The following is a 20577-nucleotide window of genomic DNA, read 5'->3' as shown; positions in this document are numbered from 1 at the left end:
GTGTCCCATCAGCCATTAACCAGCATGCTTTGCAAAACAGGTTTGGCGGGCTAAAACCTATACTGTACAAGCATGGCCTTACATATCTGTTTGCACATACTTACCCATACATCTACGGTATAAATGCAAACTACATTTAGGTGACAAAACTGATGAACCACTCACTTCAGTTTTAGGTCATATTACTTTGAAACGGAATTACAGTGTACAAAAAAAATCTATTTCCCTTTAAAAATAAAAATAAAGTTTTCTTGTACAAATGGTACATTTTTCTTTACTACCACTTGCCATTGAATTTCAGTATTATGCTCATCATTACTCCAAAGAACATATAGCAGGTAATTGAATCATCCACGCCAAAGCAACTATGATATACAATGGACTTCTAAAGTTACACCCTCTCTCACCAAGCTGGCTGATCAGATATAGGGGTTCATAGAGTCATTGGGAATGTACGCCGTCAGAACATTCCATTATTGCAAGGTCTGGCTGCAGAGTAAAGCAGCGGAGCATTTCCGCAACTCTGTGTGCGGATTAACTGTGCTGCACACAGGTGACTGACTGGTCTGGCATGCTCTGATGAGGGCACAAACCTCTCCAAGCCCTTGTCGGATCCAGAGGGGAAACTCTATACAGAGAACTGCGCAAGCGTTTGCCGTGGGAAACAAAAAGTATATTGTTCGTTCTAGTGTTCATTTAATCGTAGCCTCTCTCCACATTCTACAATCCTCCACCCTCCACCCCCCCCCCCCACCCCACCCCACCCACCCAATTACATTTTAACATAAGTGTTCAGTGAACCATACAGTCTAAAACATTGATGTTTTATTAGTTAATGCTCTTAGTACATTCAGTACTACAGAGCACAGCATTGAGTTGAGGTGTGTTATGTAAGTATCAGCATTGACAAGTTGCTGTAATAATTAATGTCAATTATTCATAGTGGAACAAGCCGAGTTCAGCCTGAGGTAATGTTAGACTTCCATAGCATCGAGCGAGAAAGGGATCCACAACGCATCATGAATCGAGTCATTCATATATGGCTTTGCTCTCAACTTCTCAGCTGCTAATGTTACAATAGTGCATGTGTAGCTAATGGAAGGTGAGCTGCTTTTCAGTGAGGCCATTTTTTTTTTTTTTGAGATTCAGAAAATGTGACTGGCTCATGCTGCTATCACCTGTGGATACCTGCTGTACCGCAGCTTGGTGTCCACAATCACAATTAATGTAACAGAGTGCCTGCACACGTACATTACTTTATTACTGGCAACTTACCGACGAGAAACATTTGGCAAGTCGCTTTTGCTAAAAACAAAATCTTGCAAGATGGCCGAACTGCGCGTTGTGAAAAGGAAGGAAGGCGCGAAACCCACTTGCTGAAATGAAAGAGCAGCCTCTCGAAGACGAGCACGGGTCCCGTGCTGCTGAGGATGGTGAGGGGCTGGCCCGCCAGCAGGCAAAAGACCGCCCCGGTGATGGCGGTGCCCAGGAAGCTCTCCAGCACGCCCTGGGAGAGAGAGAGAGAGAGAGAGAGAGAGAGAGAGAGGCGCGGACGCATGAGCGCCGAGGGGCCATATATTCGGGGCCTCTCTGAGGAGCGAGCGTGCCCCCGGTGACCCGTGTCGTCCTGCGGCTTCCTGCCCAACAGGAAAACGAGGGCCAAGACATCCAGGGGTGTAGCACACAATTCTGGGCCCTGTACATGAGCGGTCTCTGTGGGCCCCCCCTTCCTCTCTTGATCCATGTCTCGCACGCATCATTCCAGGCTTTTTGAGGGCCCTCCCCCCCCATTCGGGCCCTGCGTAGTCAGTCCCACTTTTCCCCCCACTACGACGCCCCTGAGGACATCAGTTCTCTACAGTGACATTTTCTCCAGCTAAGGCTTCGCATTGACGTATGCCAGCCACACATGCCCCATCATTTATGTTTTGTTTTTAATAGTGAATATGTCAACAAATTATGAACGTGTGTAATTGTAAGTAATGTCAGCAAGATTATTTGTGTATAAGAGTGTTTTTAAACATGCAAAATAACACACGGACAGCAAATCAGAATCAGTGACTCAAGAATGACATCCTAGTATGTTATTTAAATGTATTTGTTCATGATTTTTCTTATAAATACATTTCTCAATTTATCTTTATTACTTATTCAGAAAAGATTTTCTAAAATGTATAAACAGTGCAGTTGCTACCACAGACCAAAGACTAATGAGGAACAAACTTCACAACAGTTTGACAGTAGTAATAGGATTTTAAAACAATACAATAAAGTCGTGTAATACAACATTCCTCCTAAGGTTTCTTCTCTTGGAATGATTGCATCAAAAATATTTAAATGCAATACATTTTCAGATTTCAGGTATGAACAAACAGATGTCCTCTTTGATTATACTATACTGAATTTTACCAAATACTGAATTTTACTGCAATTTAAACCAGATTTACTGTATAATAACATGAATTTATATTTTAATAATATTTAAAAGTTTTTATTCAATTCTCCTAATTATTTGCCATCTATCCAGAAGCTTTTCAACATTGTTAAAAAGGATTTCTCCTGTTGCACCTCCTGTGGAAATGTTGGTCCACCTGGCAACAATCTGTGACAAGGACTTCTTTCTAATCAGGATCTGTGGGTATTTATAACCCTTAAATCCACTGTAACTGCTACTCATAGGTGCAGCACTGCTCTTATAATAAGGTCAGCTGCCCAAGGAAAGGCTATCATTCCACTGCACAGAGCCACTCCAAATTTGAGGAGTTAACACTTGCAGGGTACTTCAGGCTAAAAGGAAAAAGAAAACTGACATTCTAGGGCAGGGGTTCAGAAACGCAGTAATAAGGGACCACCTGTATTTCCTGGTGGTTGTAACACCCAATCTTGAAGAACTAAATATGTGTTTTGTGCAAACTAATCTTGTGCTGTTTTCCATGTTTTCCCCTTCAGTCATATCAATCCAATGTAATTTCAGAAACCAGGTGCATTAGCAATTAGGGCTCTAAAGACTCACCCTAAAGTATATAAATGAATTAACCGAGAGAACAAGAGAACAATGAGCCATATATTAGACACAGTATGACTGATTTAAAGCCCTGGAACGTGGCTATGGGGCATTTTTACTGTTCATGATATGCATTTGACTGAGTCCAAGAACCATTTTTTCCAGGGATCTCAACCTGAGCTGGTAAAGTGCTTTTTGAAATATGAATGTATAAACTGAAATATGAAATATCAAGAAAGTACTCCTGCTTCTGAAACTGAACGGTGAAATGTACACGCGATGTCTCAGGACAAACGTGTCACACAAGCCGTAGGGCAGGGATCAGCAACTCGCGGTCCCCGAGGGCCGAGAACTGCTGGTTTTCCACCCTCCCTTTGCCTGGGAGTCAGGTGTGAAGACAGTCTGGCCAATCAGTACCACTAATTACCCGGGAGAAAAGAAAACCAGGGCTGGATTTGGATTCGAGGGCCAGAGTTGATGATCCCTGCCGTGGGGGGGGGGTCACAATCCAGCGTTAACCAGTATAAACTAAGAGAAACTCACCTGCATGTTCTCCGTTGCATCGCCGAGCAGACCCCCGAACGTGATGGCGTTGGTGACCGTCCCAAGATAAATGAACAAAATCGTTGACAGAGACTGAATGTGTAGTGCGTCCAAGAAGTCACTGCAGAAAAAAGGGGCTTTTCTTTTGATGTCCAGAATGAGGCCTCCACAGAACCTGATGGGAAAACACACGCTTCAGCAAACTACAGATAATAAATTGCGCATCATTGCACTGGTGGATGAGATACTTGTATCAGTGCGACCATTAAAGTTGACTTTACATTTCTACCCTCTCCAGAACATACCCTTGTAATTTATCTATACTTTATCTAAAACTACTGGGAAGCCACTTCAGTGTCGATTACACAATCCCGCCAATGTAAGCGATGCTGACGAGTCAGTGAATTCACAGGATGTGACCTCAGCGATCACTGTTGTGACTTCTTTGAAAGAGACGGCCTGATGCGCGTACACATTTCACCAGCGTCGCCTGCGTGTGCCTCTCAGCGCAGTGAATGGCGCCGCTCCCTGTATTACATTACATTACATTACAGGCATTTAGCAGACGCTCTTATCCAGAGCGACTTACACAACTTTTACATAGCATTTTTACATTGAATCCATTTATACAGCTGGATATATACTGAAGCAATTTTGGTTAAGTACCTTGCTCAAGGGTACAACGGCAGTGTCCTATCCGGGAATCGAACCTGCGACCTTTCGGTTACAAGCCCAGTTCCTTACCCACTGTGCTACACTCCGTCCCTGCGAGCTGCGATTACGCGCATGTTTAATGAGCTCGTTCAGGGGGGGTCGCCCGCGCGCGAGTGAACGGGCCCCACCTCCCAGTCCGCTGTAGCTCCTCGCCGACGTGGTGGCCGCCTCCCCCTCCTCCGTGGCCCCCGTCTTGGGGCGCGTCCCCATTCATCTGGACGCCTTCGCCCCCAGCGTACATGTTCTTCCTGCCCACAGTTAGTAAAGTTTACATGAAACATTATCAAAAAAGGACATCTACCATGCAAATTCAACAGATTGGAAGGCCACAGTATGATCATGTGCAATATGGGTTTCAGTTCTATTAGGACTTATTCAAATAAAGATTGAATGACGGAAAAAGCCCAATAAATACTCAAGAGTTATTTCCAAAGGCATAAAAGAGCCATACTTTGGCTGTAGTCCTAACCTAAAAGACTCGCCCTTGCTCACTTACACTGGCGACCATCACTGGTGGGAATCAGTTTAGAATGCAGAAGTTGTTCATTCACTTATACTGAGAGTGGCCCAATTTGTAAATGTTAATAGAAATATGCTAAATTAGACCCCCCTCGAAAATTTTTGCACATGCAAAAGAATGCACAAAACTGCAGACTTCAGGCAGTGAAATTGCATCCTTGGTTATGCTATTCTCAGAAATACATTTTAGACTGATTATTCAAGTTAATATAATTAACAAAATTAGCGTTAGCGTTATATAAAGTTGGGCCTGGGGAAGACATCACTCTTGGATTACTGCCGTACACAAAATTGTGAAATGGCTTGTATTAGTGAGCTGACTATATATATAGGTTGATGTCTATGTCAGTAACAGGAGAATAGTAAATATTTTTACATTATAAACATTAATGACACTTGTTTGATATGTGGCATAATATTTTTCATTATTATTCATAATAATTTAATATAAGACAAGTTCACATACAGCAAACGTCTTACAGTACAAAGACATCTTCTACCCATTATGGCACACGATAAGTCAAAGGAACTGCACGGCCAAACACACAGAACTGCAAAGCTGGCCAGTAACAACGTTCATAACGTTCTTGACCTTGAGGTCACTGTTATGGATACATTAATTCCACTAGGACACGGTTCTCCTGACCTTTTGTCCGGGGAAGGCAGGGACTTCGGAGGCTCTATCCGAATTTCTGGGTCCCATTCTCCAGGGGGCAGGACAATGACCTCATCCAAAAACTCATCTATGCCAGCAAGTAGGTCCTGCCTATTCTTAGCCTTGTATGCAATGTCATGGAAAACCTATGTACAGCAAACACAGACTTACCAAGTTGCACAGCGTACACAAGATCGAAGTAAGATACTGCAAAATTATTACGATTAATGCTTTTGGGATACAGTTCAAAATGCAAGCAAATTAATCTTGCCAAGTTTCTTTAAAATCAAGAACATTTCAAATTTTCATTTCACATTTTCATTTCTTTAAATTCAAGAACAGGCCAAAAAAACACAAATGATCAATCATCAAGATTTGAATTGTTACAAATTAATAACACATTCAAAACCTTCCACAAATAAAATCTGCATAAACACATCTACACTGTGGGATTGCTGATGCAGTTCATAGGATTATATTGGAGGCCCTATATTCTAAGGCAGCTATTTATTAAAAAATAAATAAATAATGTTTTTAAAAAGTCTAAAGAGGATTTTCTGTAAATTGATACACATTGGACATCCTTTAATTACACACTTGGCTCTTAATATGGTTTGGCATTCTGAGAAAACCAGAGGGTAATACGATACAAGAGATACTGCTTAATCCTAAATTTCAATAGAGAGGATATCTTGTCAAAAGAAAAAATTAAAGCATGCAGTTATTTTACCTGCGTGAGATTAGCAGCTTTCTAAACCCAGATGGGGTAATAATAACACTGGAGCACAGGAGCAGGATCAAGAAAAGATCTTTTTTAACTTTTAACTGATAAGTTTTATTTCCATAGGAATATGAAATTAAAGTCCTTAAAGGACCAATGGGAAAGGGGACAACTGTATGCGTTCCTTACTTCATCAGACATGAGGGTGGCAATCGCTCGTCCTATTTCATGGTAGGACTTTGCCTTTCCTTTGGGTCCAAGCAGGACAAACAAGAACCTGATGATAAAAGGCAGAATTATACTCAGAAAGGGTGGAATTGACAGTGGCATGGGTACAGCTTCTTTGCTCCTGATTATTCACACAAACATACTAGGCACCTTGCAGCCTCACTGAATGTCGAAGTTTGAAAACAAACAACCATTTATGAGCCTGGAAAACCACTGTAACCATAACCATTTGTGCAAATGTGTTCAGAATGAAATTCCATGTACCGTATATCTACATACAAGACAGATCAATCCCAACAATCTGGGAATGAGGAGTTGAGCAGGAATATGGAGCATGTATACTTTTCATGTGCTGTTTGGATGCTTCGATGTTCTACTACCTGGTCGGCACAGGGACTTCAGTCAACGCTCCCAGCATGACGGCTTGCTGGAGGCGGACAAACGCCACAAAAGGACTGTCCAGGAAGTCCACTTCGCCCACCAGGACGTTGGAGGCCTCTGCGTCACGAGGCAGCTTCTTCATGAACTTATTCTTCAGCTGGAGACATGACAGGAATGAGGAAGCCATGGCAACCGCATTTTAAAATCCAACGACGTGACATTACATGCAGCCAATGCGTCATTAAGTTACACAATTCATGACCGTGAATTTACTGCTGACAAGTTAATTTAGAGGCTGAGGCAAGACAAAATATACTGACCACAATGAAAAAGTCAAAGATTTTCCAAAAGGCACGAAAAGATATTTGAGCCTTTATCTTGTAAAACACTTTAACCCTGCATATTTCCCTAACTGGAAATTAAAAACCCATAGTAATCTCTACATAGAATCTTTATTCTGAATGCTTTCCAAGTCCTTCATTCATCTTCATTGACAAATTATCATGGAATTCTAAAGATAAATAATTCTAAATAACACAACAAACATCATTAGGAGAAAACATCAAAGCTTAAAAGGCTATTCATAGAGAAAGGTGATGAATCATTTCCTCAGAGAACTAGAAATCAGTGTTTATTTAAGCAAAGTGTTCTGAAAAGGAAATCCCATTTAACAAGTGACTTGCTATCAGTAACGTAGGGTGCATTTTAGTGTTCTGCAATTTAATATCATAGTAAAACATTATGGGAGTCAGGTCAGAGGGCATGCTATTATTTCTAAGTAAATCGGTGTGTTTTAGACAAAATATTCATGCACATTGCGTTATCTATAGCCAATGTGCGGAAGTGACTAAATGACTGGTCTGAGGGACAAATGCATCCATGTTGTTCAACATCAATGCAAACTGTCCCTAAAAATGCACATATTGTACATCACAAGAAATTACTTGTGCTCTTCCACTTAAAAAATAGGCCCATAGAAAATGAAGGTGCATCACAATGTCTGAATTGCACACATACCCAATGTTAGATTCTGAAGTTTTTTTTCTTTCTACGGGCTCCCTGTAAATGTGTATACGCTCTGTAGCCATCAGGTTAGTGGTGTTTGGCTGGTGACTGTAATATTTTGACCCACTAATTCATAGTGCCTCTCCTTTTTAAAAGTACTTTCCACCCACGAAAGGAAAAGTTTTCCACCATTAGTGGTGAAGAGCAGTTTCCGGGTCAAGAAATTAGCATTCATGCTGAAGTTCTGCAGCAACATTTTCAAAGCACCATCCATAAATTATGTTTCCCAAGTTCCAAAAACGAAACGATACATTGAGATGGCATGTTGCATGGAATTTTCAGAGGAAAGTTAAATGACTTGTAATCGGGCATGTCAGTAAGTGGGATGGAGATTTACTCAGGGTTCAAACGGTCAAATTGAGGTGCAGTGGCTTTTTAAAAAAACTGAGCGTACAGAGTACATTATGAAGAATGTGACAGCTTGAGTAGAGCAGAAATCACGGCAGTCACAATGTAATAGTTTAACCCTAGGCTACACTTTAAGTAAAAATGAGACACTACTTTCACTGCAGTACAGCACTACATGCTAAAGTACACTTTACTTTCACTCCTCCATGTTTCCACACCCGGGCTACACAATTCTTTGCGACCTGTTGACCTTGTGAACACACCCACACAGCTACAGACAGTGGGAATGTAGCAACTGCAGAAAATGAATAGATAAAAAGCAAAAAAAAATAAAAAATAAAAATTCAGACCTGGGAAGAAAATCTCTTCCATTAACCAAGTTGCTCTGTAGAGAGCTACATGGCCAATACTGATACCACAAAGCTGTAAGCCCCAAAGACTTTAAAAATGCAGCCATGTCTCTCTGGGGTTTGTTGGTATTTGAAGGCTTTTCACAGGCCTCACACATCACAGTGTATTCACATGCGATCACTTCAAGGTTGTCACGTGAATGAAACAGAAATGGCTAAATTTCATGAATGATAAATACGGGGGGGGGCTACTACAGCTGGTTCAGATGGAAGTGAGTGAAAGTTTAAGCCCAGTCTCTATGGGACAGCGCTGAGGAAATAACAGATACATTACATTACATTACATTACAGGCATTTAGCAGACGCTCTTATCCAGAGCGACTTACACAACTTTTACATGGCATTTTTTACATTGTATCCATTTAAACAGCTGGATATATACTGAAGCAATTTCGGTTAAGTACCTTGCTCAAGGGTACAACGGCAGTGTCCTAACCCGGGAATCGAACCTGCAACTTTTCGGTTACAAGCCCAGTTCCTTACCCACTGTGCTACACTCCGTCCAACGGATACAGTACATAAACCACCGCTAGACAACGCAGGAGCCTCATAATGGCTGTGATTACAGGTTTCTATTGCGGTGCTGACTTCATTTAATCTTCACAATGGAGAGAGGTCTGTTCACTTACTGTGAAGCCTGGCAGGACTCTGGTTTCTAGCCAAATGGACTCCTGCTTGTATGCCCAGAGGATGTGATTGGGGACTTATAATGGAAGTCTTTTGCTGCTGCCTACTCATTGTTGACCGATAATGAGTATAAACTGACCAAGACAATGAAATCAAGTCTCCTTTCAAAAGACACCTTAAAAAGTTAATACTTTCTGCTCAACTGGGATTCCATGACCAAACAAATAGAGGATGTAATATAATTCTTATGATCTCTTCATAAGCAGCAATTATGTATAATCATATCATCACCACAGGCCTTACACAATGAAAATTTCTCAAAACAAACACAGGTCTGACTAATATATACTACGCTATATTTAGCTTAAAACAGCATTAGCAATGTACAAGCATGTCATTAAATAAATGATTATATGGCGAGTTTAGGAAATTGTTCACACTGCCTAGTTCGTACACAAACATGTCATGTCATGGCAACTCGTAAAGCTACTGCACAGACAATGGAAGGGAGGAAGAACGGCTACTGACTGATGAAACTGAAAAACACAGCTTGAGGGCCCATTTTCCACGGCGAGCAAAACTATTCAAAACTGCTTCAGCAATTCACTAGATTATCCTTGCATTTTAATAAAGCTGACTCCATACAGCCACGTTTAAAGACAAGTTGCCCTATTTAGAATAGTTGTGGACATAAAATATCCCACTCCAAATAGAAGTGGACTTACCTGATCCTTTTCAGGCTTGTCAGAGAAGTCATTCAAGCTGTTTGAAGTCAGATTTCGACGAGCGGTCGTTGGGCTGCCTATAAAAATTGTCACAAATGTGTTAGGTCTGCATTAGTCGTCATAAATTAAACTTCGTGGAATGAATGCCAACAGCAATGGCAGAAATGGCAGTAGGAATCAGAACTGAAGAGAAAAAGAGATAAACTGAGCATTCCTGGTTGAGTTGCGAAGAGAAAGCTCATTTTAAACTTAAGACACCTTGCTCGACACTGCTTAGAGGTGTATTTAAGGGGGAATTGCACTTTCAAACACATATGGGCTTATTTTGTTTATATTGTCCTTCTAATGAATGTGTCGACCTTCATTTTTCGATTAGTTATTTTGTTTTAAACGTCTAACGTTAGAAACAAGAACCTATTTTTTTTTTCAGCGCAAGTCCACATAGTAGTATGGTTTCCGGTTTTTTCTTCTTCTTCGAAGAAAAGCATAGCGTTGAAGTCGCGCAATGATATGCTGACTAGGTCTATTTCCTGAATTTGTAAAGGTCTACTTCCTGAATTTGTAAAGGTAAGCAACAAAACATCATAAAATATTAACAAAACGAAATAACTGATCGACTAAATGAAGGTCGACACATTCATTAGAAGAAAATTAGAAATCAAATAAGCCCATATGTGTTTTAAAGTGTAATTCCCCTTTAAATACTCAATAGCTCCAAGTTCATTAACCTCCATGCCTTCCATACCATCAGCACATACAGGGCCCTACATAAGTGACAATAACAAATTGTAGAATAGCTGTAACAGGTTGCTACATGGAACAGTAAACAATCAAGCTGTTTGTACCTTCTCATTACTAAGGCAAGAATACACCCAAGTAAGAATAACTGTATGTGAGACATATGGTTAGTGTGTTGGTAACTGAACATTAAACTATTTTTGGACATTAAAAATGCTGACAAATAACAAACAAATAAATAAGCATACATTTCTGCTACTTATTTTCCTTGAGTGTTAGTCGAATTGTGTTTTTGAATTTGAAGTTCTATCCATTCCAAGTTATGAAACGCTTCACTCTTCTGAAATTTTCCTAATGCAGTGTATACAATATATATATAGTGTATATAATTATATGGTAGATATTCACTGTAATAATACACATTAATACACTGTTTATATACAAAGACAGACACTAACAAAGACTATAAGCACATGGCAGGCAAGGTGGCAACATAAGTATAGAGAGGCATCTGTACCAACAAGACTGATAAGCTGTAAAGGACACTGAAAACAAAGCGGATAAAAAGCTACAGGAGCATGCTTAATGCCACTGTGCAGAATGCAAATCATTTCACTCTTCCTTCCGTCATTCTGTTTCCATGGAAGCCCATGATAATATTGACGATATCAGTTGGATGCAGCCACCAGAGGGGAAAGAATACTCGTGCACAGAAATGAAATGTTTCATTTGGGAGGATGGGGGGGGCGGGGGTTGCTTAACATTGAAAAGCCAAATATGAGGAAGTGTATATGCCCTTGGGACTGGGGTGATGACATACAGGCCATTTCACCACTTCGTTCATTTTTCTACTGGACAGAGAAACCATTATTAGCTTGTGAAGAGAGGTAATGGAACATACTGTAATACCCAGCTAGGCAATGTCAGTGTACCTTTAACTGGAATAAAGGATTTTCCGTTTGAAAATAACAAAAAAAAGTTGCATGAAATCAATGGTGATTTGTTAAGGTGCTACAATAATCACACAGGGTTGCATTACTCTATGTTTAAGAGGTTGTGACTAAGCTAATGGGGTGGATTCTACAGGTGGCACAAGTTTCTTTGAACTTACTAAGCCATTCCATGCTGGAACTCCTCTGCATTTGCAGCTGCGCTTCAGTGTCGCGGATTGTTAGACAAGGCACAGAGCTTTCGAGCGGGCTACGTGCTTTTTAGTGGCAGAAGAGAAGAGCAAGCCAAAGAAAAGAAAATGAAGGAAAGAAAGTATACAGAGCCCCAAGACCAGATCAGAACAGGTTAAGACATACAGTAAGCGCTGTTAAAGCAAAGCAGTAGGAACTCATCGAATTTGGTGTACCTATGGTAATATGCATTCGATTCATTTATTCATTCATTCATTCATTTGAGGGAAAAATATGGCAAATTTATAGCCTTACACTGCAAGCATTTACTTCAGGAAAAATCCAGTTAGGTCTGTGAGTTTATTTTAAATTGAGTGACATCGAAAAATGCAACAGGGAAAGAACACTGATGTCACTCCACTACACTTTAGCATTAGGCACAAAGGATATTACATAATGCACAGTGATTAAATGTTGATTTAGTAGAGTCATGACTCGTTGTTGGATTGTTGTTGTTTCAGAGAACAGGAAAAACTCAAACTTGATAAGTATCCCGGAACTTCCTTGTTGCTTTGAGAAATGTGAAATTTTATACCGTGAAAGCTACAAGAAAAACTAGAAACTTTATTTGCATTGTTTGGCTGAAATGATCATCTTCAAACCAAGGCAGCATAAGTCAAAATGAAACTACTGCATTTGGATTGTAATTCTTGTTTTAAGTCAGTCCTCCCTGACAGAATTAAATTAGAGAATTCCAGAATATAATGCAACTCTGAAATCACGTCCAAATCAGGGCTAGGCAATAAACTGCAAATATAATTCAAATCAAATTTTAATGTATAATTATTTTAATACATAATTATCAAAGTCATTTTTGCTATTCAGCACATCATCTGACTTTTTAAACTTTAATTATACATGATACGGTCAAAATGCTTCCAGGAAACAAAAAAAAAAAACAAAACAAAACCCAAAACCACCACTATTATCTAATGGATGTTGATATGGCAGCCAATCAAAAGCATGGCCATGCAACTTCTGAAGTGGATTCTTTCCCCAGAAGCATTTCACTTAACCTCTGAAGGAAAGCCTTGTAGATGTTCTGAAATGTTCTGCCTTGCCGCTGTCAGCAACGGTCACAAAACAATTTAACAACTAAAGTAGTGGAAAGACATCAGTGTTGAAGATCGTTTGTGTACACCTTTTCACATAACCTATTTTTAAAAGATTACATTTTTTATGTCTGACGAGTGAAGGGCCAAAAACTGGCATACTTCATCATTTCCAAAATATTACTGAAGGGACGAAAATGGGAGAAAGGCAAAAGCAACAAAAACAGAATTATATGAATATGAAGACCGCACCAAACTGGCATCAGCATTACCATTATCCTGGTTGGAAAACAGCCTACTTGCACTGGAAACAGTCTTGCCGATGTCCGCCAGTGAGCGAAAGTTGGATTTCTTAGTCTGGTGGCGATGTTTCCGAAGCAAGGTGTACATCACCTTGTCCTTCAGGTCAGCCTTCAACTGACCGTTTTCAATCTGACTGTCAGTGATGACCTCTGCAGAGAGACAAGGGTTCAAGAGTCACATCATGCTAAGGGCAAATATGTTCCCCATTAAACTCCCATACGTGTGGCTCATTACACAAGTTGAGGAATTCAAAACATGCCCAAAATAAGGTTAACAAAATACAATAACACAAGGGGAGAAAAAAAAAAATTTCAGAAATAAAACAAACCTGCAAAAATCATGAATGGTAAACATGCATATAGTTTTGTACATTGTGCAAAACCCTCTCAGTTTAGCCCTCTCACCCAAAAGTACAATGCCATAATATTAATATTTCATATTATATACTGTTAAAGGCAACCTAGGCAAGAAGGAGTAAACAGGCCTTATGGGAAAGACTCACCAACCAGTTGCGGAAGGGTAGAGGCCTCCAAGTCCAGCATGATGGTGCCTCTCTCGATGCAGGTCTTCAGCTCAAACAGGCTGTGCAGGGACAGCGTGGCCACGTGAGGCTTGCTCCAGCGCTCTCCCCCCTTCTCTACCTTCTCTTCGAATTTTATCCACCTAGGGGAACACAGAAGCTTTTACGTGCAGGACCAGAACAACAATAGGATGCAATCAGTATTTTGCGATACATCTTCGTTTACATGTTAAGGGCTGCGTTGTAATAAAACAAGACCAGGTTAAAACCTAGTATATGGCTGGACCTAAGACACGTGATCCAGCCTACCAATGGTGTGACTTCATAACTCGGCCGACCAATGGTGTAACTTCATCACTCAGTCAGTCAGTCAGTCACAGACATTCGCTTTTGTAGGGCTGGCCCCACTGTTGCGGTCCGGCCAAATAAAAAATTAAAAAACAAACATATCTAGCATCATGACAAACTGATCACTGGATTTAATCATAACCACCATGTCATTCACAGGTCTGTCCCTAGAGCAGACAGATTATGACGGTACTGTGAGCAATTCAGCCATGTTTGTTTACCCGTGGCTCCAGTGAAGTTAGTTATCTTAAAAAGACAATGAGGGTCAAAAAAAAAAGAAAACCACAAAACACAGTCTTTTGCAGTTTTATTACAAAATAAGGGAATGTGAGAGAGGGAGACAATGAAGGTTTTCTTTTCTCGATAAACAAAGATAATAGTATTTAAGGTCATCACAGTTCAAATAAGGCAGTAAAAAGGACATAAGTTGTTCTACAACTGCATTCCTCTGTGGAAAGTGATCTTGCCTTGAGACAAGAAAGCTGTATGTTTCCCAAACGGCCAGAAGAAAAAAACGTCCAAATGGAATTCAGTAGAAACACTTGTGAAATGTCAGTCATTGCTTCCAAACAATACTGCATTCAACAAATGAACAAGGATGAAGTCACATTTACGCTGTACCATTTATAATGTTGGACAGGTGCCATACTTCTGTATGTAAGTAACAGCAGTGGCATGCAACAGACAGTTTCAACAAGCCAGACTAAGCCCTTAATCCTTACAGTAAGTCCTATGATTTACAACCAACTTTACCTACAGCATCCCACCCGGATAGAAGAACTCACACATCATTTATCATAAACCTGTGTTGTGGCTATGTGCATGTGTGTGGTCTGTAACAGAGCAGATAGTTCACTATTTGTGCAAAAAAAAAAAAAACTTCAAACGAAATTACCACTTCGATGAAAATTTAATATTAATTCATTTCGTGAATTCTAAGTGTCCCTGAGCAAGACACCTAACCCCTAATTGCTCCCAATGAGCTGATTGGTACCTTGCATGGCAGCCTATCACCGTTGGTGTGTGAGTGTGTGTGTGAATGGGTGAATGAGAGGCATCAATTGTAAAGCGCTTTGGATAAAAGCGCTATATAAAAATGCAGGCCTGTCCATTTAAAGTGACAATAGGGGGAACACCATGAGTTTTCAGTGAAATTCAATCTTTGACACAACAAGGTCCCTGGATTAGGTGGCTGAAGATTCCACCTCTTGCGGCGGTGTCTCCACCGTACTGTGACACACACTGGATGTCCAGGCCACAAGGAAAACTGTGCTCATGTATAATCCAATGCCACTTCATCCATGGCATTGCTGGAATACAGGTTTCCTGGTGGGTGTCTTACCCAAAACATGATCAAATGCACTGCTTATTACCTTTTACTATTCAGTACAAGACTGCTACAGGCTGCAATGACTGCTAAAGTGTTCCATAAATAAACAAGACTGTTAATCTTATCTCTAATGAGATCACTATTCAGTCGGTTGGAGTAATGATGAATCAGGCAGTGAAAAGTTTAACACTTGAGAAGATTAACTTAATTGTTTTAATTACATTCTGCGGTTGGTCTTCACAGAAGGCTAATTATAGAGCCTATATCCCAAAAGGTCTGACATTCATTTCTAAATTGGGCAACAACTGATTTCACCATCATGGCCATTCATGTAGAAGATTTCCATGTAATAAAATATGCATGAGGCCATAATTATATGTTAACATAGTAGGATTATGGCAGAAAGCACAAAACGAACGTGTGACTATTACTTAAGAAAATATAGTAGCAACAGGATATTTAAAATCTGACAGTTTTGACATTGAAGATCAATGGTCCTTTAGTGCACTTTCTGCATAAAGCATTTACGCACAATTATTTGGCCGGAAGTTTTACATCCGTTTCAGTGTAATTATTTTTGTACGATTTGGTTCACAGAAATACATCGTGAGTTCTAATGTCTTGCACTGAAATGTCCTCAGCTTACATTCGGTCCACTTCTAGTCTGCAGCACAAATTTAGAAAACCTGCCATCGGATACAACATTCACGATCTCAGTTTTGGAACAGGACGGCGTGAAGCTGGCGTTTGGTGTGTGGTGTGGTCTTGCCACCATGTGCGCTCGGCACCCTTCCTCATCTCTCAAGACCCGTATTAGCATCGATAATGCGGCTGCTGGTAACCAAGCGATGAGATTTTACTGCGCTCTGTTGAATATTAGCATGGCCAGCGAGCCCTGAACCGCCCTACCTTGCAGTCTCCTTCCACTCCATCTCCTGCCCATCCACAGCCAGCAGCTCGTCCAGCTCGGTGAAGAGCTGTGGGGGCGGTGGGCCATCGTCTTCCTCGCCCAGGATGAAGCGGATCCGCTCAGCCGCCGAAGAGACTGGAAGAGGAAGAACATCACTGTCACTAAAGTCCTGCTCCATAACCTTTAGGCCTGTAGTCTGCTCCATGACCATTAGGCCTGTAACCTGCTCTGCTCCCCCCCCCACCCCCACCCCCACCCCCACATTCCCCTTTGATCTCCTTCAGTTTGTGTCGAGAAGTTTTATTCACTTCCTCGGACACTGAGGGGTATGACTGGTTGTTTATACTGTATATGTGCATGTTTGAGAAAATTCCTAGACCTTTGAGTGCACAAATACCAAAACAGACTTGAATGGTTTAATACTATATGGTGAATCAATTGCAATTTATAGAAATATGGTCAATATGCTGTCCAAAAGAACACATTTACCTTTGAACTAAAGTACAAAAAACCAACTACCACCATTTGAAACAAAATGGGTGAAAATGGCATATTACAATCTTCAAACATATGGTGACACTTTCAAACAAGATGTTTCCATTCTGTTCAGAGAAATTATAGGCCGTTTGTGATGCTTCCATAGATAAATGGAAACAGACCACTGCAGGAAGAAAACATCTGAACAATTCCAAAGGTTCTTTGCTGATATCGCAGTACAAAAACACTGATGAGGGAGTGGAATGCATTGCTCAAGACTAGAAAACAAAGCAGCATTTTCACACAGGACAGAAAGTACCACCTTGTTCCATTATATTTTGAGAAAACTTCACACGTATTGTGCCACGTATTGTAGGTGTGATTTCGGTACGTAAAGAATTTGTACGATTCTGCAGACCTGGAGGATCTGGTTTCATGAATGCTGAGAGACACGATAAGGTCATTAAACAGGCAATGTCTTTCCAACAGACTTTACTGAGGCCTGAGAAATGTATCGCTCTTGTGAACAAAACATTGTAGTGCTGGAATACTAGCCAATTAAACAAGCAATAGTTGCCTAATATATATTTTTTTCATTTTGCAATGGCAACACAGGCAGCACATTAAAATAGGTACAGATGATACACCTTTCAATTATGCATAGAAATTCTCAACTCATCCCAACCATCACCAATGCCTGACACTAGCTGGACACTGCATCAAAATTTCATGTGCAAATGTTTACTTGACCGTCCCAAGCCAATTAGTTTGATATGGACAGAGGGGGACTTAGCATCAGGGATCTCCCAACTTCACCTCACAGCAAGGCACAAGCTGTGCAATATGCTAGTTGATCCGGACACAGCTCCTAATCCAACTGCCCATCAGAGACACTGGGGCTTTCCTCACACGTGTCTCCTTACTAAGTTCTTGGGCTAATTAGGCTGCTCAAATAGCTTTAACTGTCCACTTAAGTCCTCGTTTGACGTCTACTTTGAACCCAGCACCACTGGGACATAAGACAGTGGGGCAAGACCTCTCAAAAGACGAAGAACCAGTGTCGGTTTTTTCCAGACTGAACACTGCAATCTCACTCACGCCGGCGCACTTTTCTCTAAAGAGTGCATTTCAGTATCCCGTGTTCATGGTTCTCACATGCAGGACAGTATATCCTGCTGCAGGTCACACTGCAGCCAGGACTGAGATGCATGATTGCATGTTGTCACAGGCACATAAGCATCAGACAATATCACAACGTGCTCCACTGTCTTTGTAGCTCGCCAGTTAAAAGGATTGTGTACAGTTACTTGTACTTACAGTATACAGAACCAACAAACACTTCCCAGTCAGGACTTGTGGGAAAAAAAACAAAAACTGTCCTGTTGTTGGTAGATACAAAAATAAGTGGTTGGCTTCATGTGCATATTTGCTAGATCAACAGGATTAAATAAAATGTTGGTGGGAAAAATGGCAGGATTTGTTTTAAAAAAATAATTTAAAAAAAATAAATAAAACTGTCTGCAGAAGAGACTAGGAGCCCGTCTTCAAAATGTCTGGTTTTCACCATCGTTGCTCAAGTGCACAAGCCTGCTATTACAGTGCAAGTCAACTCTTTTCCATGTCTCATTTTATATTGCCATATCATTGCTACTAAAATTTATTAAATTTAAATAAAATTTAAAACTCGAAGGTTGTTATAATCTAGGGGCCCCACAGTTCTGTGCAGTACAGGTCACAGAGCAGTGAGGTGGCTGGATGTACTCATGTAAATGGTAACATGGGTGGATCCAGGATTTCATTGAAAGACTTGCCTCTACAACAACTGCAAATTTTGCAGATAGCATCATTTTACCAGAAATATAACTCCAGTTTTTGCTTTTTAAATGAGCTTTTACTAAACTCCCCATCTAACATGTTGCAAAATCTGCACAAATTAATTTGCTGAGGGGGAGGGGGGGGGGGGGGGGTTGAACAAATAAACCCTGTGAACCAATGGGTATTATCAAAAGCCTTAACAGAACCCCTGAATCTGTTAGTCCAAAGAAGACTAACAAGCATTTTTTGTTCTTCCCATTATCCTCAAAATGTTCACTTCTTCACATAAGCAGTGGTAAAACAGTGATACACAGAGTGGCAAACTACTCTGCAGAACGTGGCAGGTCAAACTATAAGCAATGCTTTCCAACCAGTGTCCTGTAACTCCACTCAGAGAGGTCACATCCCCAATCGAGGGAAGAAGAAGAAAAAAATAAAGACGTAAGTTTTCATCGAAAAAGGTTTAATTTTTCCTAGTTGCTTGAGGGAGCAGCCTGTTGAGAATATACAGAGAGCGAGCACGAAGGAATCAGGGAAAAACGCATCTCTCAAGTTTCTCCACACGTTGCACCTAACCAGTGACCATGTCCACACAAAGAGGCCTTTGTCTCCTGTGCAGAGTTCATGAGGGGGTAAACACCAGCCCATGGGAGTGAGAGGTGCTGCCATGCTCAGCTGCATCTGCACTCTCACTTTCAGTTAGACGGGCACCTTTTCTACACACTGAAGCCCATGTGCAGCTTCTCTATGCAGAGACATTGTGGAGACTTCAGGCTTTTCATTTGCTTAAATTATTTTTTTAAACGGTCCATTAAGACGGTACATACTGAAATTAGCACTTTCGTGCAAACGCTATCAAAGCCAATATTGATAAAGACATGAAAGCAACTTGCCACTCATCTGTGAGCTGAAAGTCAATTGCAGCACATAATATGATGCTATTGTGGTAGGATAATGCCATCTATTCATGGAGTGGAAAACGTTTGTGCTAGCTCGTCACACCATGAACAATGGAGACAGCATTTACTCCCGCCTAATCTTATGCAATTTCTTCTTCTGATCCACTGAAGGCTCAGTGACATTCCCATGAGGGATAGAATCAAACACAGGAGTGCAAAGACAGAAAAATGCAAAGTTACATCTAGCACTATTACCGCAAGGGTTTTGTGCATTTTCATAAAGGTTTCAGGCGTGCCTTTTGAATTGGTCGTTGCAATAAAAAAAGCAGTTTTCACATCACATTACTGCCTCTCTAATGCAAAATATATCCTTGCTGTCAGCTGCGAGCAAGATGCACGAAGGACCTTTCTGTATCACTTCCTATAGATGTGCTGTAGGTCTAAAAATTCAGTAGCCATTTCACACAACTAGAAATTTGTCAAAATGTGTCAATTATAGGCTACTTGTTATTACCTGATGTGTCCCCAGTAATCATATCAGCAATAAAAGCAGATATTCAAAGTTCAGTGTTTGTTATGTGTGTTCTTTCCAGATGGCTTTTACACACAAAGAAAAAAAAAGGTTAGAGGGTAATCCAAGGACAATTCCTCGCCTTACTTGTCATTAGGTTAACATGTGCTAACCAACAGGACTGTTTGCTTCCCACACACCATACAGGTGAAACCATGTCTTCCAGTACACTGTCAGCTACAGCTAGCCTATGTCAGTACTGTCTAGCATGAGTCTTAGTGAAGAGGGGAAAAAAACCTTAAAGGACTCAAATTGCTGGATTTCAGTGATCAGCACTATAGCTTAATTTTTGCAGGAAATTTCATAGGGATTTAGAGAGTCACTGGAAAAGCCAATTTCCTAATGCGGGCAGTGATGAAACATTATGACATCTCTTCTTATACAAAAATGATGTTCAAGCTTTGCAAACAGTTTTTCCCCCAAAATATGAGGGGTCACAATACTGTGAGAAAGCAAGCAGAGCGGTTCTGTTCTGTTCCTCGCTCTATGAAAA

The 20577-nt window shown here is 40.7% G+C and overlaps 1 protein-coding gene across 2 annotated transcripts in view; it reads right to left on the bottom strand.

Annotated features, from left to right (window-relative positions):
* Positions 1–20577, bottom strand: part of LOC135238824 (electrogenic sodium bicarbonate cotransporter 1-like) — a 47369-nt gene that overhangs the window by 12359 nt on the left and 14433 nt on the right. Inside the window, exons 4-14 of one of the 2 annotated variants that reach the window (XM_064306913.1) lie at positions 16322–16457; positions 13717–13877; positions 13184–13363; positions 11790–11885; positions 9941–10017; positions 6765–6922; positions 6346–6433; positions 5427–5581; positions 4390–4509; positions 3548–3722; positions 1374–1507 (exon numbers count right to left, since the gene is read on the bottom strand). In XM_064306913.1, coding sequence (XP_064162983.1) covers positions 1374–1507; positions 3548–3722; positions 4390–4509; positions 5427–5581; positions 6346–6433; positions 6765–6922; positions 9941–10017; positions 11790–11885; positions 13184–13363; positions 13717–13877; positions 16322–16457 — 1480 coding nt within the window. The remainder of the gene's footprint in view (positions 1–1373; positions 1508–3547; positions 3723–4389; positions 4510–5426; positions 5582–6345; positions 6434–6764; positions 6923–9940; positions 10018–11789; positions 11886–13183; positions 13364–13716; positions 13878–16321; positions 16458–20577) is intronic. The other variant, XM_064306914.1, reaches the window with a different exon arrangement.

The sequence above is a fragment of the Anguilla rostrata genome, chromosome 14 (assembly GCF_018555375.3).
Source record: "Anguilla rostrata isolate EN2019 chromosome 14, ASM1855537v3, whole genome shotgun sequence".
In the NCBI taxonomy this organism is placed as follows: Eukaryota; Metazoa; Chordata; class Actinopteri; order Anguilliformes; family Anguillidae; genus Anguilla; species Anguilla rostrata.
This window is presented reverse-complemented; position numbering and strand designations above follow the sequence as displayed.